This window comes from Crinia signifera, chromosome 2, assembly GCF_055691185.1.
Source record: "Crinia signifera chromosome 2, ASM5569118v1, whole genome shotgun sequence".
Taxonomy (NCBI): Eukaryota; Metazoa; Chordata; class Amphibia; order Anura; family Myobatrachidae; genus Crinia; species Crinia signifera.
Window position 1 is genome coordinate 363,894,731 of NC_139218.1, and position 27,251 is coordinate 363,921,981.

At 44.0% G+C, this 27,251-nt stretch overlaps 1 protein-coding gene across 1 annotated transcript in view; it reads left to right on the forward strand.

Annotated features, from left to right (window-relative positions):
• The window catches only part of MICU2 (mitochondrial calcium uptake 2), a 442,330-nt gene that overhangs the window by 193,638 nt on the left and 221,441 nt on the right, over positions 1 to 27,251 (forward strand). The window contains exons 6-7 of the mRNA XM_083169921.1: positions 15,350 to 15,432; positions 21,763 to 21,810. Of these exons, the coding sequence (XP_083026047.1) occupies positions 15,350 to 15,432; positions 21,763 to 21,810 (131 nt within the window). The remainder of the gene's footprint in view (positions 1 to 15,349; positions 15,433 to 21,762; positions 21,811 to 27,251) is intronic.

Here is a 27,251-nt window from a genome sequence, read left to right on the forward strand (position 1 = left end):
GGAGGGTACGCGGTACAATAATTGGTGGTCCATGTCGACAGGTCTCAACTTTGACACAGAAAATGTGAGCAACTCATGTCCACTATTTCATGTCTTCATTTTTTATGTCAACCTTTTGGTGTCGACCTAATGAATTCACACCCACTGATCCTTGCTACTCGCTAATAAAGGTCCATTGGCTCCAGACTGCTTGTGGTTGGCACTGGTTCGGAGAAGGGAGGAGTGAAGAAGTGGGCGGAGCATCAGGATATGAACACTTGAGAGCTAGCTAGGTGTTACTGCCTCAGCACTTGTCAGGTCAATGTCTGGAAAAGGCAGACAGAATATTACACAATGCAATTTTTCGTTGAATTGCGCACTCGCTGGTATTGATATGGACCTCTTGTTTATGCTAAACAAAATGTATTGCAAAGGCTGTTTGTGAACAAATATTTATTGATACTTAAAATGGTGCATACACTCTAAATGGTGCGGGGTTAATTGGGGGTGGGTAGGTCTCCCTGTTGTTGTTTTGTCACAGGGACCTCCAAAGCTGCAGATCTCAACTTAGGCGTCTTCTGCAGATTGGTTTGGGGTTATTCAGCCTGGCTGCGGGGTTTAGTCAGTTTTTCAGCAGACTTCCGTGGTTTGGCAATGCACGGAGTCTGTTGTTGGTGCTGATGTTGAGAGGAAGGGGTGGGGGGGGTGGGGGGTTAGGGAACTTGCAGGAGGCAAATCGGGGTTTGGATGGGCACTTGCAGACCTCTGGTGTCAGCGGGAGTCTCTTACAGGGAAAAGAAAGTCTTGGAGGTCAAGGTAAGTGTAAGGTGGTACCGGGGGCTGGCGTCCCTAACCCTCCGGTGGTGCACCGTGCACTTACCCGATACCTGAACTTGCTGCCTGCAGGGGATGGGATCCGCGTCTTCTCCTTCGGTGTTCGCCGGCGTCCTCACTTCCACGCGATAGCCGGCAATGGGTCCACACCGTTGCTTCAGTTCCTCGCGGCACTTCCGGGTTCGGCTTGGCGGCGTCACCCGGGGTGTCGCGGGTCCCGTCGCGGTGTGCGCTCAACTCCTCCTGGAGGAGACTTGTGTGGTGGTGAGTATGTGCAGGACTGGTGTCCTAATGTCCTAATGTCCAACGCGTTTCGGCACGTTTGTGCCTTTGTCAAAGACACAAACGTGCCAAAACGCGTTGGACATTAGGACATTAGGACACCAGTCCTGCACATACTCACCACCACACAAGTCTCCTCCTGACATTAGGACACCAGTCCTGCACATACTCACCACCACACAAGTCTCCTCCAGGAGGAGTTGAGCGCACACCGCGACGGGACCCGCGACACCCCGGGTGACGCCGCCAAGCCGAACCCGGAAGTGCCGCGAGGAACTGAAGCAACGGTGTGGACCCATTGCCGGCTATCGCGTGGAAGTGAGGATGCCGGCGAACACCGAAGGAGAAGACGCGGATCCCATCCCCTGCAGGCAGCAAGTTCAGGTATCGGGTAAGTGCACGGTGCACCACCGGAGGGTTAGGGACGCCAGCCCCCGGTACCACCTTACACTTACCTTGACCTCCAAGACTTTCTTTTCCCTGCAAGAGACTCCCGCTGACACCAGAGGTCTGCAAGTGCCCATCCAAACCCCGATTTGCCTCCTGCAAGTTCCCTAACCCCCCCCCCACCCCTTCCTCTCAACATCAGCACCAACAACAGACTCCGTGCATTGCCAAACCACGGAAGTCTGCTGAAAAACTGACTAAACCCCGCAGCCAGGCTGAATAACCCCAAACCAATCTGCAGAAGACGCCTAAGTTGAGATCTGCAGCTTTGGAGGTCCCTGTGACAAAACAACAACAGGGAGACCTACCCACCCCCAATTAACCCCGCACCATTTAGAGTGTATGCACCATTTTAAGTATCAATAAATATTTGTTCACAAACAGCCTTTGCAATACATTTTGTTTAGCATAAACAAGAGGTCCATATCAATACCAGCGAGTGCGCAATTCAACGAAAAATTGCAGTGCCTACCCCAGGGTTCAATAGGCAAAAGAACCCAGAATCTGCTGCACCGCAAAAACACAGTACAAATAGTGGAGCGCAATACCAACCCCCCAGAACCATAGAATATTACACAAGCCACAATCTTTCTGGAACAAGTGCATTGTACGGATAAAAAGAAACCAATTATTTTTCTTTCCACTTAAAAAAAATACAGTTAGAGAACTACAAAGGGAAGCAACCCTCTCATTTCGGAATTACCAGATTAGCAACTCCCCCGCCAACCTAGAAACCTACCTAAACAATAGGAAAATATTGGAATCTTTCCTGACGGCCCAGGCACGCCAGAAATTAGACCACACAAAACAAATGTATTACAAATGGGGCAATAGATCAGGAAGACTACTCTCTCTTATGTCAAAACCCTATAAAAAAAGATCGTTTATCACATCCATACGTGACCCGACCTCAAATAGGAACCTCTTCACTACTAAAGACATAATCACCCACTTTGAAGACTATTATCGGGAGTTATACAAAGACTTCCCAATTAACGCAGAAAAACAGACATCTTTATTAGCGGAAGCCAACTTGCCCCACCTGTCACAGGCCCAGAAAGACGACCTAATGGTAGATATCACCCCAGAGGAGTTACACACAGTAATAACTAGTCTCCAATCCCACAAATCCCCGGGCCCAGATGGCTTCTCTGGAAGCTACTACAAACTACTAGAGACAGAATTAACCCCCTCACTATTGGAACTATACAATAACATTCTCAAATTCAAACCTCCCTTCCCATCATTCTCCGAGGCATACACCACACTCATCCCAAAGCCGGGCAAAGATCCAACACTGGCGGATTCTTACCGCCCAATTTCACTATTAAACGTAGATTTTAAAATCTTAACCAAAATAATAGCAAACAGGCTTCAACGGATAGCTAAGGACTTATTCACCATGCACCAGACGGGCTTTATCCGAGGCCGCCACTCGGTGAAGGCCGCCACTCGGTGAAGGCTATCAGGATGGCTATAGCAGCAGTCATGGCAGAATCCCACAAACGCTCGCCCAATAGTATGCTACTGAGCCTAGACACAAATAAAGCCTTTGACTCCGTGGCTTGGCCCCACCTCTACACAGTACTAGAAAAAAGGGAATTTGACCAGACGTTTGTGGACTTAATCAAATATTTCTATACCCAACCATCCACCTCCCTATTGATTAATGGGTGTAAGGGAACAAGTATACAGATGTTCAGAGGGACGCGTCAGGGCTGCCCACTCTCCCCCCTGTTATTCAATTTATGCATTGACCCACTGTTCCGTATCTTACAAGAATGGACAGAATTCAAAGTGGTCAAGATAGGCAACTCTGAATTAAAACTCTCAGCATTCGCGGACGATGTCCTATTATACATCGGTAACCCAGAACACTCACTAGGAAAAATACTAAAAAGGTTGGAGGATTACGGAGAAATCTCTGGATACACAATCAACGCCTCCAAGTCCACAGGACTGTACCTACACCCCCGGGTGCATATTCCTTCCTGGGGGACGGGATTCCCGATTAAATGGGAAAAGAGAGCACTAGACTACCTAGGGATACACTTACCGAAACGAGGCACATACTTATATAGAATTAATATTACAGAAGCAATCCAGACAACAGCAAGAGAACTAGAAGGGTGGAAACACCTAAAACTTTCATATATGGGTAGGGACAATCTTATCAAGATGGTGACATTTCCCCGATGGTTGTACATACTCCAGGCCCTACCATTACTGCTGACACAAAGCGATCTCCGCTTATTAGACTCAAATTTCAGGAAATTTATCTGGGGCTCCAAACGCCCCCGCATCGGGCTATACAAACTACAGCAGCCAGCGTTTAATGGGGGAATAAATTTCCCTAACATCCTGCACTATAACCATTCCTCCATACTCCGCTTCTTAAGGGACTGGTTGCATGGGAGCGAAATCTACGCAAACACACAAATAGAAGGGGAATTCCTGGAGGGAGGTGGTCTAGTGAGCTTCCTACATATCCACGATGGGGAGGTGGATGAACAAATTCGATTGAACCCTTTGCTGTGGTCAACCCGCAGATTATGGCACATCCTCAGACACAAGCTGCACCTAAATGCCCATAAATCTCTATTCCTACCTTTCTTGCACAACTCAGAATTCCAACAGGGAGCGGCCGGCCAGCCATTTGGGAGCCTTCGTGCAGAGGGACTGTCCTCCGTCAGAGCACTGATAGATTGGAACCTGAAAAGGCCGATGTCCTATGACAAAGCCTCGGAAACCTTCCCAACTTTTCGCAGGCACCCTCTTGCATTTATGCAGGCCACACATTATGCCTCGGAAGTAATACGCAACTTCTCAGAGACGGATTGGGCAAGCACTCTGGACACGATGCTCTTATCGGGGGTGGCCGACCGTAAGGCCATATCCATACATTATAACTTCTTACGGCAGATTATAGATCACGACACCATTAACACAGGCATGAAAGCCTGGACACAAGCAATGCCGGACCTATCCTGCACACAATTGTCCAAGGCACTGCTGAGATCTAGAAGGATGCTACCCGCAATCCAATACCAGGAGATGTTCCTCAATATCTTCCATAAGGCTTACTTTTCACCCCATAGGCAATTCCTGGCCGGGATGACGTCCTCGGCAACCTGCCCGAGGTGTCAGGCCGACGAGGCAGATCTGTATCACTACTTCTGGAACTGCCCTATAATAAAACTATTCTGGCAACAGATCAGGAAGTTTGCACAGGACCACTTAGTAAACTACGTACCTTTCACTGATCACTGGGCTATATTTGGCATATTGCCAGAGGATCAAAGAGCGACTAGGGGATGCAAAAGACTCCTGGGGATTATTAGCGCGGTTGCGCGCAAGTCCATCCTGCAGACATGGATCGAAGCCACTCCCCCTTCCATGCAGCTTTTCAGGACAAAATTATTTCATGTCTTTAACATGGAGTGGATTGAATGTTTATTGAATAAAGATAGATATACTAAAAAACTATTTGACACCTGGGAGAGCTATATAGCAATTCTCTCCTTGGAAATTAGAACTAAACTCCATAACTCACTCAAAGACACACAGTGGTATCTACTAAGAACCATTTCAGGGGACCACCCGGTGCTTCTGGATGCTTAGCAAAGAGAATCTTGCCACAACACACTTCTGGAGACAGCCCTGGGCCGCACTGGCCCATAGGCCACATAGGAAAAAAAAAAAAAGGATCCTGACATGATAAATGCTGTTTCTGATGTGTTTACTTGAAACTGAACTGTGCATCGAACATGGTAATCTCGAATAAGAATGTCGATGTGAACTGTTTTTGCTGACGCTAAGACCACTTATTCTTCTGTGAATTTACCTTACCTAACAATCTATGTTCATTCTCTTATTAATGTAATTTTTATCTCAGTCGGCTGATTGTAAGTCAAACTCAAAGTGTTTCAATAAAAATGTTAAACTTGAAAAAAAAAAAAAAAAAAAATACAGTTGGACAGAGATGTGTGATGGATTTTAAGAACATTACAAGCCTCATACCCAACCAGTAAATTTGTGTTTGGTATTGTGCAATTAATACATTCGTTCTAGCAGGTGTTGTAAAGGGAGGAAGCGGTTGTGTTTTCAACATTTAATATTAACTGTTATTTATATAGCGCACACATATTCCGCAGCTCTTTACAGAATTTAAACATTCACATCAGTCCCTGTCCCAGAGCTTACAATCTATATTCCCTACCACATACACACGCACACACATTCATTCTAGGGTTCATTTTATTGGGAGCCAAATAACCTACCAGTATATTTTGGGATTGCTGGAAGAAACCGGAGTACCCAGAGGAAACCCACGCAAGCATGGGGAAAATATTCAAACTCCACACAGTTAGGGTCATGGTGGGAATCGAACCCATGACCTCAATGCTGTGAGGCTGTAATGCTAAACATGACACCTTCTGTGTTGATTGATGTTCAGCATCACATCTACCCAGACCATAACCTGAGCTGCTGAAATATAGTGATTCCAATGATTTTTATAAACTCCAGTCTTGGAATATTATTGGTGATTTGTAATGAGATCTCTATCAATATTGAGTGTTTCTGCACGGATGATAGAAATGCTCTTCCTCTAGGTGGTTATAACAAACGTGTAAGAGCTCAATGCTATACCAATAGAGAAATTACCAAGTGACAGTCTGTCCAAACATTTGCACCTTCCACATATATATACATGTCTGTTTCATTTATCTGTTAAATTGTGCAAATATCAATCATGCATTAAAGTGTCCAATAATGTCACACTTATGTTTGTACCCTGCGGAGGTTGCGCTTTAACTTCATTTGGCGTCATTGATAGAGCACATACACTGGGACATGGGGTGCTTAAACTTTAGCACATAAATCATTGCTCTTTACAACAGTTTTCAGTTCTGTATAAAGGAATTGACTGGTACACAAATTTCTACAAAACTAACATTACACGTGGGAGGTAAATTGTGTCAAAGATGACAGGCCAGGGAAAAAAACCTTCAGAAAAATAACCATGTAGTAAAGATAGGGTAGTTGTTTAAAGGTGGGCAGGGGAGTATCAGCCAGGAATGTGAGGATACTGCGTGGAGAACCAAACACTCCCATGACCGTACCTAATCTTATTTACTCATGCAAATTGCATCACGCCTGACATTTATGCATCATAGACATTATAAATCACCGTTGACTGCAAATTGGTAAAACCTGCTCTTCGTCTGATTTGTTTATCTTCTCGCTTACCGCGTGTTATTTTGCAGACGTTGGAGCCATCTTACCACCCGTTAAGGGGATATTTTACCCAGCAGTCAGATTACGTACAATTACACTTAAGTCAACCTCTAGCTGGAGTCTAGAACACTTATGGAGCTGTAGTGCTTCTGTTGGAGAGCAGGTGCCCTGTTATTAGAATTGTGGAACGGACACTTGAGAAACACTTACATTTAAGCATGATCTTTGCATGTTCAGGTATCTTTAATTGTCATGGTTCGTTGTTTTTTTTTTTTGTACATATCTCTCAATGCTGAGTAATACATATGTTGAATTGAGCTATATTGCCACCTATTGGTCAAACTATTTATTGACCTATTTGTATGTATTACAATGCACACTGGGACATCAATTCTATAAAAAAAAAAAGTCGCACAGGTCATCGTATTAGCTGCTTCAATATAAACTTGTTTGGCAGATTTTTTAACGGCAGATCAGAACCACTTGGTCCCTCTAGTTTGCCCCCTTTGTTTTATGCTTTAGGTGTAAATCCAACCCTTTTTGATTCTTAGTTCTTTGTAAGGATATTCATTAATAATATTTTTATTTATATAGCGCTCTTTCTCCAATAGGACTCAAGGCGCTTAACAGATAGAATGCATGTAATACAGTACAGAAAAGCTTTTCATAAACAATACTTAAGGGACTGAAGGAAACGCTTGAGTAAATAGGAAAGTCTTGAGTCTTTTTTTGAAGCATTCTAGAGTGGGGGTCTCTCTCTGTGCGGGGAAGTGAGTTCCATAAAGTCGGAGCGGAATGGCTAAAAGCTCGACCCCCAGATGAATTATGGGAGATCCTAGGTACTGCTAAAAGTCCTTCATCTACAGACCGCAGTAATCGGGTGGGACAGTATAGAATCAGAAGCTGCTTCAGGTACCTTGGGCCTTGGTCATGTAGGGCTTTGAAACTCAGTAGATTGATCTTGAAAATTATTCGCCATTTTATTGGCAGCCAGTGAAGGGAGTAGAGAATGGGAGTTATGTGGCTAGAAAGAGGCTGGTTGGTTAACAGCCCGGCAGCTGTGTTTTGTACCAGCTGTAATCGGTGCAGTTCTTTTGCTGGTAGACCAAGGTAAAGGGCATTGCAGTTATACAAACGAGATGACACAAATGCATGTATGACTTTTGGCAGGTCTTCAGATGGGATTAAGTGTTTGATTCTGGCTATGTTCCTCAGATGAAAGAATGAGGATTTGATTGTGGCTGATGTCGGATGTTTAAGTGTCAATCCACCATCTAGTACCACGCCAATATTCCGCACATGATCAGAGTTTTGTAATTCTGTACCCCCAAGTGTCAGTCCAGTTGGGTGGCTGTGCTGCAGTCTTGTCCTTTGATGTTGAGGTCCAATCATAAGGACCTCTGTTTTATCAGGATTCAGTCTAAGCCAACTGGCACTCATCCATTCCTGGTGCTCAGCTAGACAGCCATTTAGGGTTGCTATTGGGTTTACAGTGCCTGGAGCAAAGGACAAGTACAGCTGTGTGTCATCTGCATAGCAGTGGTATACAAGGCCATGGCGCCTAATTATTTCACCCAGTGGCAGCATGTACACTGCAAAAAGCATGGGGGATAATATAGAACCTTGTGGGACACCGCATGGCAATGGCACGGATGAAGATGAGTATACTCCAGAAGAAACTCTCTGTGACCGGCCAGTGAGAAATGATTTAAACCAGCTTAGTACTGTGCCATCCAGTCCACAGAAATTTTTTAGGCGTTCAATCAGAAGCCCATGGTCCACAGTATCAAATGCTGCAGAGAGATCCAGAAGGATTAAGATTGAACAGTCACCTCTGTCTCTTGCCATCAAAAGATCATCTAGCACATATACCAAGGCTGTTTCAGTGCTATGTCTTCTCCTGAATCCTGATTGGAATGGGTCATACATATCATGAGATATCAGGCGGGTTTCTAGTTGATTTGCAACCACTTTTTCAATGACTTTTCCTAGAAAAGGAAGGTTTGATACCGGTCTGTAGTTGCTCATGCAGTCTGGATCTAAATTGTTTTTTCTAAGAAGAGGTCTAGCCATTGCTTCCTTTAGAGGTTGAGGAAAAATTCCTGTCTGCAGAGAGCACTGAACAATTTTGGCAAAGACAGGGTCAATTATATCCATGCACCCTATTAGGAGCTTGGTTGGAGCAGGGTCCAGATCACAGGTAGTGGGACGCAAAATCTGGACAATTTCAGCAATGTCCTTTACATCCATTGGGTCAAAGCTGGTCCATGAGGATAGGTGGCTTACATTGTCAGGCTTGGTAGTTTGGCACTCATCTGACGGAACTGTGGAGATTCCAGCGCTGATGGTGGATATTTTATCTGAGAAGAATTTAGCAAACTCATTACATCTTGCCAGGGAGAGTGTTTCATCAGGTTGCAGGCATGCTGGCTTGCAAAGCATTTCCACTGTGCGGAAAAGTTGAGCAGGCCTATTGTTTGCTGCCATGATCTCAGTTGACAGGAACTCTGACTTCTTACGGGTTATTGATGATTGATATTCCTCAATATGCTTTGTTAGTTTTATCTTGTCCTCCAAAAGGTTAGTCTTCCTCCATTGTCTTTCAATTCGATGCCCCCTTTTCTTGAGCTCATTAAGACTGCTGTCAAACCAGGGAGCTTGACGATGTGGATTGAGACGTTGTACACGCGCTGGGGCTATAATATCAATTGCAGCCGTTATATCCCTATTATAGTTATGGACTAGGGAACAGGGATCTCCACAAGCTCCCAGTAATGCAGAGAGATCCAGATTTGCTGCAAGAGCCTGTGGAGTCATACCCCTTCTTGGACGATACCTGGTCAGCTCCATTGGCACAGATCTATTTTGAGGGGTTGCAATTGAGAACCAAAGGGAGTGGTGGTCTGACCACGTGACTGGGTTTATTTTTAGGTCAGTGATTTGTAATCCAATCTGAAAGACAAGATCTAGCGTGTGACCACTTTTATGTGTGGCAGAAGGAACGATTTGTGTGAAGCCCATGCCATTCATTGTGCACAGAAGGTCTTGGCCAAGGTGTGAGAGCTCGTCATTAGATGATATAATATCTCAATATTCAAAAAGATTTATAGGCAACACATGAACCGGTACATCATACAGAAAGTCCATTTTTTAAACCTAATCCTAACATTTCTTTTGTTGACATTTTAACTGTGTCGTCATTGTCATTCAACATTATGGCATAGACATTATAAATATCAACATTGTTAAACACCGGTGATTAAAAGGTAATCACATTTGATGAATGGTATATTCAATAAAACAATGTTGAAAAATTGAATTACAATAAGAACTAATCATGAAAATAAACACGTATATTGTGTTGTGGTTGTGATATATTCACCCATGGATTCCTCACTGAGTGCTGGGAATAGATTCATATGAAGGAGTCCATTCCTATAGTGCCCTTTTCAGGGTGATAATCAGCAGCCATATTGAATGTGGTATATAAACCCCATAAGGACACTAGACCGACACCTCTGAAAAAGCTGCAGTGAAGCAGTGAAACGCGTTAGTATCACCCGTTGGACTTATTTGTGCTGTACTCCATCATTGTGGTATTCAGGAACCGGACCAGCCCTGCATTTGACAATTGTGAAGGCTTGTAAACAGCCCTTCACCAGGACTACATCATCTACCTGTTTCCCACCTGGCCAGCATACATCCCCGTGAACATCACCCGGAGCACAGTGGTATGCCATCCTTCCTGAGGCCACAAAGGTTATTGAGGTACCTGGACATTTGCCAATTGCGAAGGCACACGAACAGCCTCCCACCAGGACGGCATTATCCTGCTGTCACCTACATGGCCAGCCAAAAAACTCCTATGAATTTTATCTAAAGGACAGGGGTATGCTATTCCCCATTGTAGGGCAATAGGATCAACCCTTTTCATCATTTTTTTTTTAACGACTAAAATTTGTATAGTGGACACACATAGGCCAGTTCCGAGTCACATGATCATGCTGTCAGCATTTCCACATTCTGTTAATGCTTTTGCACAGTATGCAGCATTTCTTCAGTGTGTTGTTACCTGGTGCCTGCACTGTTTCAGCAGTGTATCACCTCCACTTATGTGTCAAGATACAGCGATCTACCACACCGTTGTCCTTTAACTGCATCCTACCTATTGTAGTTTGACGTCTTATTACACTTTATTGTTCCTAATATGTCACCTTCATACCATTAATGTCCCTTTCTCTCATAATTGTGTGTTCCCTATTTTATTCTGTGGGACCTATATGACACCCTTAGCACCTAGACAACTTAGCACCTAGAAGCGTGGGTGTGTACTGCTACAACTGAGAGGAATCTTTTTTTATTGACTACTATACTTGGTAAAGTGCTGGGAAATGGTGCTGATGACTCAATGTAAATGTATCTGTCCATTATTCCTTTTTTCCCCAAAACTGTAACAGTGTAATATGGGCTAGGTGACATGAGGGAGATTGCTAGACTAATGAGGGAGAGAGGGAGATTGCTGTTATTTCAGGGAGTCTCCTGCAGAATGCAGGAGGGTAGGCAGCTATGCCAACCACTCAGTTCCTGACTGTTGTTTTTTTAATCACAGTCTATAAACCGGCAGTTTAGAGCTCATTGGCTGGTACTTTATCCCTTTCAATTTTATCACGCTCCAAGGCTAAATACATGTCCCCCTATGATTCACCTTATTTCTGATTTTCAATTCCTGATGCCTTTTGCCAGGGAGATGGCTGAGAATCATGTTTGCAGATGCGGCTCTTCGAAAATCTGCATTCACGGAAACGGCAGCTACATTTTTGAATTCGCATCCATTTCCACGGAAAAGACGTGGGTTCGCAGATCCACATCTTTTCCCATTTTTGGATTGTTTTATGAAAATCCCCCCCCCCCAAATAGATTGAATCCATATTCCATTGATTATTTGCAGGAATGACTGCTATTTCACGGAAATCGAATGTCCCCCTATATTTATTATATTATAGAATTTGATGGCAGATAAGAACCATTTGGCCCATCTAGTCTGACCCTTTTTTTACCCTTTAGGTAATCTCGACCCCTTTTAATCCTTATTTCTTATATTGTTAACATAGTCCAATCATTATGCCTTGAATCACTGATTCAACTTCATGGTCAGCTGGTTTCTTGGTAGCTGAAGCAAGGGAGGGTAGTAGGTAATATCCGCAGAGTAAAAAGTGGGATATTTCACAACTGTCTTCTAATAAACTGAAGCCATCTCTCACATAGCACAGGATATTGCCAAGTGCTCCCACAAACTCCTCTTCAAGCCGGTGGCCGCCTCTTCTGAGGGACATTGTACTTGCCTCTATTCATGCCTTTGTAACCGGTTACAAAACCCTTGTTAGAAACAAACATCTTCTGTCTTTGCCTGGGAATTATATTTCATACCGATCCACTCCACTTAACTCAGGAGGCATCAGAATACAACCAATATCTAAGAAATCTTAGAACAACATTCCATCAAGAGGGGGAAAAAAATATTTTCGCAGAGAGAATGAATGTTCTTTACGTTGGACGTTCCAACAGCTTTTCATTTCTGTTCCTTTCATGGAGGGATCACTCCTCTTCTAAAGATACCTAGCCTAACATGACGTGTCTGAGGACAAAGGCCGCAGATCAACCTTTCGCACCAGATAATTTCAGGTGGTATGTGATGATGATTTATTTTTTGTAAATCAAATTTCTAAGTATTGAATGCTATGTTCAACCACGGGTGATATAAAAGTCCCATTCTCTAGAATAATAGTGAATCAGTACCTTGAGGGAAACAATTTGATGTTAACGTTACCTAAGAAGTGCAGAAATGTGAGATTTTATAAATAAAGCCGCCTCAGAATTAGAAATGTTCGTTTTGGCACAGTCTAGAATGACAAGTTTATTAATGCAATCATTTAGTTCCATGTGTAAGAATAGGGAATGAAGGTTTAGGTCTCTGTGGGAGGTAGGTTTATGTGATAGTTTGTAGACTTTTCTTTTATGGATTAACAATGAACAGTGTTAAGAACACAAACTCAAATACATTATAATCAAGTATAACGGAGGTATGCAAATTCACCAGCGTATGCCAATCTCAATCCTCACATTTGCAGGATTCCGATAAATGACCAGTTTTAACCCAGTAATTAACAAATATGTGGCATGACCCCTGTGGAGGAGGGGTGATGCCGTGCCCCCCTCCGCTGCCGCCACTGCTGCGGCTGGTCCTCGTCCACCCCTCAGCACAGGACCAGAGCATGCACAGTAGCTTCATTGATACTGCGCATGCGCTGGCCCAGTCTCTATGGGCTGCTTCGGTAGCAGCCCACAGATGAATATTCCGGGTCCCGGTTCAGCACATGGGCAGTATCCTCCTCCGTACTTCGCATGTGCAGAACCCATTTTTATTGGCTTCCGTGCAGCAGCCCACATAGAGGCATCCCGGAGGGAGGGAGCATGTCCCAATGGGACTGGCTTGGGTGACTGGCAGGTCGTGCTTGTAATAGAGATTCATTGCTGCCAGTCACAGTGAAACCAGTGCAGTCTCACAGACTGCATCTGGCTTCACACAGTGGCAGATTTTACCTGGGGGGGCTGCAGCCCTGCAGCCCATAGGTGAAAACCTCCACTTGGCATGACCTTTTCACAAAGGTGCGATCATATGCTGCTTTCAGACCGCATAACTGGCTTTGACCCTGTATTTGAAAACGTTTCCAAAAACGGGTCTGCCAGGTAAAAACCCCTTTCACACCGCACCTCTTAAACGGTATATTACCGTTTAAGTGCCGATTTTTTGACACTGGCAGACCCGTTTTTGGAAACTTTCCAAATACAGGGTCAAAGCCAGTGCAGCCTTCAGCGCCGCCTCCCTCCCCCCCTCCCCTCCGCGCAGCCCCCCCGCGTCCCCCCCTCCCCCCCCCCGTGCAGCTCCCCCCTCCCCTCCGTGCAGCCGGTACCTGAGTTCGGTTGCAGATCCCGGCAGCAGTAAGGACCGATGCGTTTATAAAAAAAAAGTGACTTTCGGAAAATGTCTGCCCCATAGGAAAATCCATTTTAAAAAACTGTCTTTCGTGTGGGGGTAGCCATTTTCCGAAAGTCACTTTTCTTATAAGCAGCCTCCTGCTGCTTATAAGAAAAGTGACTTTCGGAAAATGGCTGCCCCCACACGAAAGACAGTTTTTTAAAATGGATTTTCCTATGGGGCAGATATTTTCCGAATGTCACTTTTTTTTATAAGCGCATCGGTCCTTACTACTGCCGGGATCTGCAACCGAACTCAGGTACCGGCTGCACGGAGGGGAGGGGGGCTTAAGACTGCACTGGGAGATCGGGGGATGTTACCCCGGGAGATCGGGTAATGTTAACGCGCGCGGGGGGGTCAGTGGCGGGCGGCTCCAGTGCTATGAATATTTAATGAGCGCTCATTAAATATTCACTGCGCTGAATTTAGGACCCAGCTCATTGGCTGGGTCCTAAATACCGTTTCAGACCCGATTTTGATCCCAAAATACCGGGTCTGAAACGGGTAGGACCCTGCATTTTAACCGGTTTGAAAAAACGGTATTTTCAAACCGGTTAATTGGATCTGCACCTTTCAGACCGCACAGATTACCGTTTTAAAACGGTAAAAAAACGGCAATATACCGTTTCCAAAGTGCAGTCTGAAAGGGGCAATAGTGACAAGTGACACACTATTTTAAACAATACTGAGTATGCTTCGATAACTCTACTCTGCTTGTCTAATAATAACAAAAATGGTTGTAACCCAACACTACAATCTACTGTAGATTAGGCCTGGCCAGCCTGTGCCTTTCCAGCTATTGTGAAACTACATATTCCGGCATGCCTGCCACAGTTTTAACATTTCCTAATAGCAAAACTGTGAGAAGGCATGATGGGACTTGTAGTGTCACAACAACTGGAGAGCCACAGGTTGTCCAGGCCTGATCTAAATGGTCCCTCTTCTGCCTGTCTCTACTACATTTTCAGCCCATCATAAGCAGGGGGGTTAATAATCTACTGTATATTCTGCAATACAAATCAACGAGTTTGTTATAGAAGTGGATCCCCGTATCCAGATGTGTTTTTATCTGTGCTTTATAAAGTAAGTCATGTGACCCAAGGGTGCAGCCAAGCAGGGTAGTTTTCAATGTACAGATTGGCAGAGTCTGCAAAGTTCCAAATTTTAGATGAAACTATTTTTTTTGCCGATGAATACACAAACTGTTACTCAAGTCTTGGCTTTCACAAAAGAATAGACAAATTACCTGGATCATAGCCGCTATAAGGCAGAGAATGATGTGATTAAAGTGATTAAATACCCACACACTGCTCCGTAAACCATTTTGCAGAGATTCATACATTCGCAATGTAACCTCGACAAATGCCTTTCTTGTCCTCCCCTAATGCTGGCCTTACATCTTTTTATCCATTATTAAGAATATAGTGAAGTTCTTTGAAAAATCTATAGCTTATATGTATATATTGTTTATTATCCAATCACTGACTTTTTTATGTAGTTTTTATTTCTTATATAGCTGTTGCTTTATTTCAGAGCCGCAAGTTGGATTCCAAATTGCGTTTCAGATGCTGGATACTGATGGCAATGAGCAGGTTGACAAGAGAGAGTTTTTTAAGGTAAAAGATATTGTGTTTATCATTAATATCCCTGGGATCCTACAGACCGCATAAGACTTGGGTGTGAATCCTTGGTGGACCATTGTTAATTTCTGTCTCCCCAACTCTTTTTTTTAATAGGCGCTGGGGTCCAGGGGCAGTGACTCTTTGGCTTGGCGCCACTCCACTGCACTTACCAGCTCTTTGTAGTGACATTACTTACACACATAATCCCTGCAACAGTAATGTTGAGTATACACATTATGCTCACAGTAGTAGTGCTGTTTATATATAACCTCTGCAGTAATAGCAGAACTTATACATAAGGGTTGGGATCATTTGGTCTACAGCATTATGGTCGACAGTCATTAGGTCAACATGGGAAAATGTCGACATGGGAAAAGGTCAACATGGTTCTAGGTCAAAAGGTCGTTAGTTCGACAGGTCATTAGTTCGACATTTTCTAGGTCGACAGTCAAAAGGTCGACATGGGTTTTTTCACAGTTTTTTTACCTGAATGTCAACACAGTTGACATGGACACAGTTTAAAGTGCACCGCATCCCCTCACATCGCTCGCTGCACCCGCAATGCGTTGGGCACGGTGCCTCGCTACGCTCGGCACACTATTTTATTCTCCCACCACACCCTAGTGGATGGTAGGGCATGAAATACTGCCTATCGGCACATGTCGGTGCAAAAAACTGAAAAACCCCATGTTGACTGTCGACCTAGACAATGTCGAACTAATGACCTTTCGATCTAGAACCATGTTGACCTTTTCCCATGTCGACCTAATGACTGTCGACCATAATGCTGTAGACCAAATGACCGCATTCCATACATAATGCCTCCAGTAGTACCAGTTTTTCATATAATGCATATACTCACACTCACTGTCCTTTCACCTGCCTGGCAAACTAGTATGGCATACCCTCCAACATCTGGAGGGTAGAAATCGGTGCACATCCGAAAAGGGGCGTGGCCAAATGGGCGTGTCAGTGGAAAAGGGGTTGTGGCCACATCCCCTTTCCGAATATGGACTGGCGTCATTCACACCATGTACCCGGGGCCCCAGGATGAGCCGGGTATCATGTAAGCAGCGCCCACCCCACTTCCTTTACCCTCCTCAGCCGGCTATCAGCCCTGTATCGGCGATCCCCTTTTGCGCTGTGGTGTGCGCACATTTTGCCCTCCCCTGGAAACGGAGACGTGGTGCAGGGGTTCCGGGGCAGAAATCACTATGCAAGGGGAGGACGGCCGTCCCGCTGAGTCCCCCTGCAGTGCTACCTGGGAAATGTAGTCTATCAGGCCACTCACACACAAAGAGCAGCCAGCAGTGTAATAGAAGAAAACTACAGTTCCCAGAGACGGAGGAGCTGCCTATCAAAAAGCGGTACATTCGGTACAGTCTGATTTAGCCGGTACAGACCATTAAAAAACGGTACTGTACCGGCTAAATCGGTACAGTTGGAGGGTATGGTATGGCTGGCCGGATCTCCTTCTCTTCTTTATCAAACAGCAGCCCTGGTCTGGCGTCATGTAGACCCGCCCCCTTACCCATGGGTAGCTTCGCCCATCACCCGCAGGTAGGTCTGCCCATCACCCATGGGTTCCATGCTGTAGCAGGGGGGTTGGGAGATACTTCAAACTGCCTGCGCTTCTGCTGCCTAACAGATAGTGTGACAGGCCCAGGAGCAGCCAGCAACAACAGGACAGCAGCAGAAGATGCAGAACCTCTCCTGTCCGGCGCCTCCCTGCACTGCATCCTCTGCTGAGTGGGTAGCGCCGGTCCTGCCTGTAGGACAGTGAGTACTTTTGCATGAGTTTGGGTCACTGTAAAGTGCTGCCACCGTGACTCGCACCCACGCATGGTAATTGGTTTGACACGGAAATTGGGAAGGAACCAGTTATTGTTACATATCGAACAGTCCTTAAGGGGCTCATACACGTTACAATTATTGTATACAATATCGCATCTCGGTTTTGCGATGCAGCATATACTTTTTGCACTAGATCTCATCGCAAAACCAAGAGACAATGCAAGGCTTTACTACAGTGGTTCCCAAACTTTTTAAAATCACGGCACCCCTAGTCCAAAAGTTTCTTATTTTGTAAATTGATTTGTATATCATACATGGGTTTATTTATGAGTGAGGGACAGGATTAACTTCTGTTTGTCCACATATTTTATTATTGGTAGCCCACCAGCAATGTTTTTGCCTTTTACATTGACCAAAATTTCAATTCCCTCTAGACCACTAATCCAAGGCACCCCTGCAAGTGTCCCAAGGCACCCCAGGAAGCCTAGGCACACAGTTTGGGAACCACTGCTTTACTAAATTATTGGGAACAGTTTATTTTCACTGAGAGAGAGGTACTAAAATAATTGTTCCCAACGCTCTGAACTGTACGGGTGTAAAAAGACTCGGAATAAAGACGCTTTGGTGTCAGAAGTGGGGCCTCTGCCACAATGATGATGATAAGAACTATGGGCCTTATTACCTTTTTCTGCCTTTCCATTTGGCAAAACAGTTTAAATATAGGTATCTCTGAAGAGGTGAACATTGGCATATAACAGTGGTTACCCCAGTGGTTGCCGTGGCACCCTGGGGTACCTTGGATTGGTGGTTCAGGACAAATCATTTAATAGGCAAATCCAGAGATGGTGGCGGACAACCCTGTCCCTCACCACACAACTGACCCTAAGGTTGACCTATAAACACAATTTAGTTTATTTAATATTTTTTCTAAATCTCTCAAAAAAACTTTTGGCCTACAGTTGCCGTGAAAATAATTCTGATTACTCTAGGGCGTCATGGTTCAAAAATGTTTGGGAACCACTGGTGTTTAATTTTAACTTTGCAGCATTTTAAGTAATATGCTCAATTGCAAGGATTTAATAAAATAAAAATATGAATAAATATGAGCTGATTTTTACTATTTTTTTTTTATTTTTAGTAAAGTTAACTAGTCCAGTTTACTACATAAAATAGTAGAAGCAAGTGTTCACAAAAGAAAACGTTTGAATTCAATTGGAACAATGGCGGAACAGTACAAAGTACTAACAATTCTATGTAAAAAAAAAAAAAAAATGTGCTGGTACAGACCAAGTATGAAAGAGGATACTTGAATAAAAACTAGAAGAAAAACAAACAACATATTAATCTCTTTTTCTGCAACTTCTTTCTATGTGCATGGGGACGGAGAATCACAATGGGATTAAGTGTTGCTCGTATTTTTCTGCACTGTGATTGTATAAACAATGTATTCACATAATGTTCTCGTTTGTACAAAGTTTTGCTTTAAAATGTTGCTACAGATCATAAAACAAAGCAGAAACATTAACTGTAGTTCTAGACTGCCAAACTTTATAATCATAATTACTGAATGAGACCATGCTGATGTGTTGGTAATAATGATTTACATTGTGATGTGCAAGTGCTAAATAACAGGATAATGTCCCGTAGACAGTGTATTTCCCGAACGCATTTTACCACAGCTTTTGGTTTCCACAGTATTTATAAAAGAAGGAAATGAGGGATGAGGACCGATATGATGGACAAAAGAGGGGTAACACATGATAGAGAGACAGGGGAAGATGAGACATACACAAATGGGAAAGAGGAGGAAAAAAGGTTAAGAGATGAGAGAGACAAATGTGTAAAAATAGACCTTGTAAAAAAAAAATATATATATATATATATATATATATATATATAAAATATAATATTAGTTTTCATTATCTTCAATTTTTCTCATGCCAAGAGGAAAAAAAACAAGTATTCCTCAAAAGCATGGATGGCATCTTTCTTTGCAAAGAAAGAAAACAAAAACATATAGTGTAGTTTAAAAGCTATAAAGTATAATAAATGACAACAGACTTATGTACACCAATCAAATGTAGAAAACCGCTTATGTAATTATTCCTTAGAATTGTCCGTTTATATTATCCCTTTGAGTGCCAAGTGCATTTGTCAAAATTGGTGTAAAAATTGGCAAGCAAACATTCTTATTCATCAAAATGACCTGTAAGGTTTACCTTTTTATATAGGAAATATAATGCGTAACATTTTTTTTTATTAGAATTTGTATAACAAATGTGAGCGACGCTGGTGTTATTAGCACATCTCTCACAGATGTTGGCACTCCAAGGATTAAATCCACTCCAATGGCTAGTCCTGAAGCACTCTCTTTCAGGGGAATAATGCTGTGGTCCTGTGAGCCGAACCTTTGTCTAACATTTTGTCTAAACATTAGTCTTAAAAAATAAAAAAACAATATGTTTAAGAGGAGAGAATAACCACATACAGTATATTATAAATCTTATGGGTACTTGTGGATTATCACGGCTCCCACGATGGCCGTCGTATGCGAAAAAATCGCATCGCAGCGAGCCCGAAGTGTGGCGAGCGGACGCGGATACCTTCACAGGTGTCCGCGTCCCCTCACGGGCTTTACAGGTGTCCGCGTCCCCTCGCGGGGCTCGCCACGCTTCGGGCTCGGTGGCTCGCTACGCTCGCCACACTTTCTATTCTCAACTCCACGCCGACGTGGATAGTGGGGGTATGAAAAGGTCGTAGGACCCGTACCGCCACCCCTCGCGGGCTCGCTGCGCTCGCCACGCTTCGGGTTCGCGTTGATAGTGGGGGTGGTACAGCCTCAAAAATGCCATTTGGGGGCCATTGAACATGTTTAATACTAATTCCAATGCATTTGGATGCTTTTCAGTGCAAAATCGTATGCGATCAAATCGCATGCGATGCGATTGCATACGATTTTGACAAAAAACGTCAAAAATCGGTCAAAATCGCATGCCACTATATATGGAATGCGATGGGAGCCGTGATAATCCACAAGTACCATCTTATGCTTTTAAATCTTTAGAATGTGCATCAGATACACTTTGAAATTCTTCCATTTCTAAATAAGTTTGAAAAAAACTTTTGACAATAAAAACCTGTATAACAGAAATCTGCTTGTATAATGCTGTTGACCCACAACTATTTTATTTTTGCTGGCCTTTGAGGAATGAGACTGGCCCAAAAAGGTATGTGAGTTTTATTTGCATGTATCGATGATCATATTTTGTTATATTTATTTTGTAACATACTGTGGGACATTATTGAAAACTGACTTAACGGTGATGCTGGAACGAAAGTGTTGCCTAGAGTTGACTGCACATTAGTTATATCATTTTTTTTGTAAAAATGTAAAGCAAAAATATACACCGCAGAACTTTAGCTGGCCATACATCTATAGATTTATTGGCAGATCTGGATGGTTGGAACAAAAACCTGGTTACGAATGTGAGCAAATGACAGTTGACCATTTGCTTTGAAATGCTGGAAAACTGCCAAAACCTGTCATTCAGATACTACCAGTTTTTTGTTCCAACCAGCCAGATCTGACAATCAGTGTAGATGTATGGCCAGCTACTCAGGGCCAAATGTATTAAGCCTTAACAAGAGATACAGTGGAGGGTGTTAAAGAGAGATAATGTACCACCCAATCACCCCATAAATGTAATTTCTCAAACACAAACTGTAGCATGACAGTTAGGAACTGATTGGCTGTTCCTTTAGCTCTTGTGGTTGCTGTGGGAGTTCCCACTGCCCGGCATGCTTGCTGTGGGGGTGCCCACTGCCCGGCACGCTTGCTGTGGATGAATGCTATGCAAAACCTCACCTTTTGTGGAAACAGATTGTAATAAACATAATTTATCACTCTGGACACGCACTACTGTATATTGAACATAATGTTCTCAGTCTAAATACACATTACACGGCAATGAAAATATATAAACTTTGGCCAAATCCTTAGGGTGCATACACACTGTACAATTTTTTTGACCAATTTGGTTGAAAGACATTTCCATTGAACCCAGTGTCCTGGACTAAAGATGTTGACGAAAAATATTGACGACAGACGAAAGAAGAAAGATCTAGCTACAGTTTATAGGCTCTTTTTGAAAGATATTCAAATTGAGCTGCATGCACAGTTGACGAACAATCTTGATGAACAACTGGCGGGTACGCGCATCATCATTCATCGTTTGTTTGTTGACAATATCTTTTGTCAACATCTTTCGTCCAGGACACTGGGTTCAATGGAAATGTCTTTCAACCAAAGTGGTCAAAAAAATTGTACAGTGTGTATGCACATTTACTGTATTTTAGAAATACATTTTTTTTGTTTGTCGTTCTTTTGATAATAGTAACAAATCTGAGACCGTGTATAAATTATGGCCAGCTCCTATTGCAGATGTTTGCTGCCACTTTTGGTGCCTTCAAACAAATAAGGCATGTACAGTATGGTTTCTATTCTTAACAATATTTTTGTTCTTTTTGTAGCTGCAAAAGATTCTTGGCACGAAGGATTTCAAGACGGCTACTTTGCAGGTACATTTTTGTTCTATTATAGTGTGCTGTTAAGATATTGGGCATGATTCTGTGGTGGTCACAGTACAGCTGTTTACCCGGTTTAGCAGGTTTTAATTGCTACTGCACATCCACGAAAGTCTAGGAAGCCCTCACTACACACATAAGAACTAAAGTGTTTGCATGTGGCATCACTGCTATTGGGTATAAGGTTTTTGTGGTTCAGGCTGGAGACTGGGAGGTGGCATGATTTCATGTTTCGTGGGCATGTTTCAGCATGCGGCTACGATTTTTGCAGCATAACAGCCACAGTTGCCATATCTAAAGAAGGTTTCAAAGTACTGTTAACTCGGCACCAGGCCGGTGCTGCTCAAGGAGTCGATGTTGTGATTGGTGTTCTGGTTGAGAGAGTGGATCCACCAGTGCACAAAGGCATTGCTCAGACACGCAAAGTGAATGTCATAGGGCCTGCAAAGTCCAGTGCATGGTAGTGGTAGTCAGCTCTTGCATTAAGAGCTGTACTTTGCGGTGAGTCAGCGAGTCCCGGCGGCTCCCCCCCCCCCCTCCCTTACCTGGTGCTGCTGCTGCGGCGGGGGCTGGCTCTCCCCTCCTCCCTGCACCCGGAGGAGGATCAGAGTGCAGGGAGGAGGAGGTCACAGGTTCAGGTAGCACAGCTCAGGTGAGGGGGGGTCGGTACGGGGCAGTGGGGGCCGGTGCGGGGCGGTAGAAGCCCATAGGCTTCTACGGGCATCACCAGCAAAAGCGGTAACCCGGCGGGGGATGTTTAGAGCATCCCAAAATGCGGTAAAAGTCCGATAACGAGATTTTTACCGCATTTTTAGTTTAGAGGATCTCCCCCAATGGGAGGCACCACAAGGCAGGAATCGAGAACCCGGAAGCCTTCGGCAGCCGCAAAAGGATCTAGTGTCAGTGTCCCATAGCCTAGAGGACACTGCTCCGGGACCCACAAAGATGCACCACCGGAAACGACTGACAGGACAGCTGACTCTCCCAGATAAGTGGGAAGGTAGATGGGAGTCACTGCGAGATGGAGAGGGTATCCTTTGGAATTCCGCCAGACAGTTACACAGACCACATAAGAAATTAGCAAATTTTTCTAAAAACATCTTTAGTAGCTCTAGAGGAGGTTTCATTTTTCTTGAGTAGCTCACACCCCAATTATGGTTGTCAAACCGGTCTATTCATTGCAGCAAGTGACAGGGGGTTTCCTCACTCCCCTTCCAACCACGGGACACTACTAACCCAGTGGGAACAATGGAACAGTTTCAAGAAAATAGGACTGTCTGGTTAAAATTGGGACATATGGGAGGTATGCTCGCCTGTGATGTTTACTTAGTGATAATAATGTCCCTTTTCCATCTTACATTCTCCCTTTCAAAAACATCAACTCCAATACTGAGAGGGAGCTGTTCAGAATGTTGACATGGACAGGATGTAAATGTGTCAAATGTCAACAAACACAATGTTGTCAACTATGTAATTTAATTACACATAGTTTTCTCTGTATGTTCTATAAAGACACAAGTGTGGTCCTTTTTTGTTTGGGCCTTTTTTTTCTCTCTATTGTTTTCTGTTTTGTTTTGTCTTTGTCCTCGTGTCATAACAAGAGCCATGTGTTTGTCTTTATTTCTTGTACTGGGAGTCCCCGCTGCAGGAGAGACAAACTATTCCATGACCATTGGTCCTCCGTTCTCTTGTCCTCTTACAGAGCATTTAAAGAGATTAGTCTATAGAACTTGTAGGAAGGGCACGTCCAGTTAAAATGGCTGCATTCTTTTATGGTGCTGTTTTTGTTATTTTTGTTTTTGTTTTAGTTTTTATTATGTTTGTGCTATAACGGAATAACTCAAATAAACAGAAACCAGTCATTTTCGGTACATGAATGCACTGACAGATTTATAAAGAAGAAGCAGATGAATGTAGTTAATATTACTTCAGAGGCAAAGTCAGGCCCATCGTGAAGACTGTAGTAAACCAGGAATGGCTGGGGGGATCCCAAAAATCTGGTCCCCCTCCCAGCCCCCCCGGAAAGGTGCGCAACCCTTCCGGATTCTGGCGGTCCCCTACACCCCCCCCCCCCATGTACCTGGTGGCGGAAGCGTTAAATTGCCGCGATTCGCGGCTTTCCGGTGGAAGGGGCAGGGATAAATATGCAAATTGCACATATTTAGCCCCGCTCCCTCATCGGAGACCCGCATATTGCGGTATTTGCATTACTGGGGGCAGGGACTGATGATGTCTCCATCAGGCCCCGCCCCTAGAAGTGATGTTGACAGTCGTCTCTTCTCTGGGGTTTTCCCGGAGAGGAGACTGTAAAAGTCGGCAACCCTGTAGTAAACTGTAATAAGATGTCTGTTGTGTACAATGTATACATTGGCAAGGAACTGTTACGTAGTGAATACATGGCGGTTGTCTTACAAACTGTCATATACTGTAAAGATATTGGAAGTGTGGCCGGTATTACAGTGTCTAGAGAAGTGTATCGGTGTAAAGTCTGCTACATCTAGTTTATAATGGAGACCGGAATTGTGATATTGAAGCTGCTATTCCATTGGAGCTGACCAGCTAAATCTTGGGCTGGTTAGGTGGCTGATATTGTAAAGTGTGACCAACAGTCAGTGGGGAAGGAGGCCTCTATTGTGGGTGGGGTTATTTTAGAGGGAAGTTTTCCAAAGTTCCTGAATTGACAGTTACTGCCTGAAGAGTTGGAGAAATTAGGACTGTTGTTTGGCGGAAAGTATTTATTGCTGAATGTGAAATCTCTTATCTTACCCTCTCAATGGGATCTAAATAGTTCTTTAGAGCTTTCACCCACAGGGCAAAGAACAAAAAGGGGTACTTGTTTCCTAGCATGGCGCCCACGATTTTCATCTTATGCCATCGTTTCCATCGCATTGCATGCAACCCGAGCCCGCGAGTGGTGGCAGTACGCGTCCTCCGACCTTTTCATACCCCACTATCCACGTCGGCGTGGAAATTGATTTTATATAGTGTGGCAAGCGCAGCGAGGCCCGCGAGGGGACAAAGATTACTTCACATGTGTTCCGCGTCCCCCCGCGGGGCACGATTCGGGCACGGTGGCTCGCTGCGCTCGCCACACTATAAAAAATCAACTCCACGCCAACGTGGATAGTGGGGGTATAAAAAGGTCGGAGGACACTTACCACCGCCGCTCGCCACGCTTCGTGTTGGCGTTGATAGTGGGGGTGGCGTTAACAATGGGGGTGCATTTAACATAGTAATCACCCATCAGGGTGCCTGTACAATTAAAAATCGCATTGTAATCGCATGCGATGTGACGCGATATTAAAATTGTACAGTGCGGGTCTTAGGGCCCGAAAATCGGGTCCCATCGCATACCTTAATTAGTTGTATGCGATGACATACGATGTGCGCCGTGCTAGGAAACCAGTACCAAAAAAGGTTAATCCTAGGTGCTGTTCACGGATGTTTCCTAATAGAGCTTGCTGCTTCATTGGGAATAGGCACAGAAAAACGTATACAATACTTCAATGCTAGGATGGGGAACTGATTTCAGCATGATTTTCGCCATGATTCACCATTTTGCATTCAACATCTTTTTAATGTGAACTGGAAAGTGATATTTTAAAATAAAGGGTATCAGTATATTTATATTTATGCTATTTTATTTAATTTTTTTTTTTTTTTTTTAACACATTCGCCAGCAGGGAGCGGGGAGCTGCTCATTAGATATTCACGTCACACTGGTCCCGTTCATTACATATGCATGAGCGGGCCCAGTGCAGCGGCTCCCGCCAACGCGCCCCTGCCACCTCTCCTGGGGAGGGTGTCAGCTTGTGCTGCCTGTGTCCCCGAGAGCCCTCCCCCACTGGGGCAGGAAAATTGCCGTCAGGGGCCACAAGCCCCTGCAGCGTTGAATAGGGTGACAAGGAGGGCTGACAGCGAATGCTCCAGCCCTCCGGTACGCGGCGGATGTGCAGCGAATCCTAAACAGGATTCACTGCACATGCCTAAAAAGGGCATTGAATACTGCCCTATGTTTGAAAAATGTCAGACAGGAGCTGATTGGTTGCTTGTTTATCACTCTCCGTTTGATCACTTTTGAAGCTTAGTGCATCTGGCCCTATGTCTTTAATTTTCATGGATACAGTAGAGAAATAACTAGAATCTGATTGGATACTATGAGCAAACATCACTAGTTACTTTTTGACTCTTTATAGTAGCTACACCTATCTGCAGCTGCCCCTCCCTAGGACATATTTCTTCCTGCCACTGCAGCCAGTAATCTGGGCACATGTGTAGGACCCACGAGTGCCATACAGAGGTGTTTCCAGCATGTGTCGATGTGGCAAATAGAGGCAAGGGGAAAAAACTTTTGCCGCCCAAGATTCTCGCTAGCTCTGGGCAGCGTGTAATAAGAAGGTGCAGCGTAACTCACATGTCTGTCTGTCTCTGCCATTATTGAAGAGACCCAGATGGCAAATAATTGTTGGATTTATATTTAACTTTTGTCTGGCTTTGTTCTTTGCTGTGGTTTCTACATTTAGTTTTTTTGGGCTGATGATTGATATGTGGTTGGAACAAGTATCAGTGTCATTAGTTGCCTCAGCAGAGAGACCTTAATATATACTGGTATAGAGTTGTTTCATACACTTACTATTCCAGATCTGGACAAGCTGCGGCTCTCCAGGGTATGTGAAACTACAACACCCAGCATGCTTTGCCTAACTGATGAAAGTTGTTGTGGTATTCTGGGACTTGTAGTTCTACAAACTTGGTCTGGATACATTGGTTATGAAGATGCATTTAATTTATATTTACGGTACATATGCAAATCAAATGCAAATGTCTATATTCATGTGTACAGTAAGTATCACACCTACCCCCCGCCCCCCGCCCCCATACACACTACTGACATTATGCTGTTTCCAGTATATGTGAATGTGGCAGTATTTTGCCGCTCAAGATTCTTACCAGCCTGAGCAATGTATAATATGTGCAGTATAAGACCTATAGTGCCACAAGGTGGTTGTTTTCCATGGCAGTGCCTATTTGTGCCCTTTTCCCCCAGTTCACATTGCGATTACCCCATTTCTTGGTATCGGGGCAAATGTCTAAGATCTGTCTGACTTGGAATCACCCAGGGCCAGATGTTCTAAGCTTGAAAAGTGATCAAATGGAGTGTGTTAAACCACCAATCAGCTCCTAACTGCCATGCTACAGGCTGTGTTTGAAAAATGACAGGTACAGTAGGAGCTGATTGGTTGGTGGTTTATCACTCTCCATTTTATCACTTTTTAAGGCCTAGTACTTTTCACCCCCAGAGACATAAGATGAATACATTTTTTACACTCAGTTTGCTAAGGCCCCTCTAATTGTGACCATATTCGGACATAAGTCCCACTTAGACTCGCGCCTGGTACAAAGTGCATATCCAGCTTGATGTCTTTTAAGTGCAC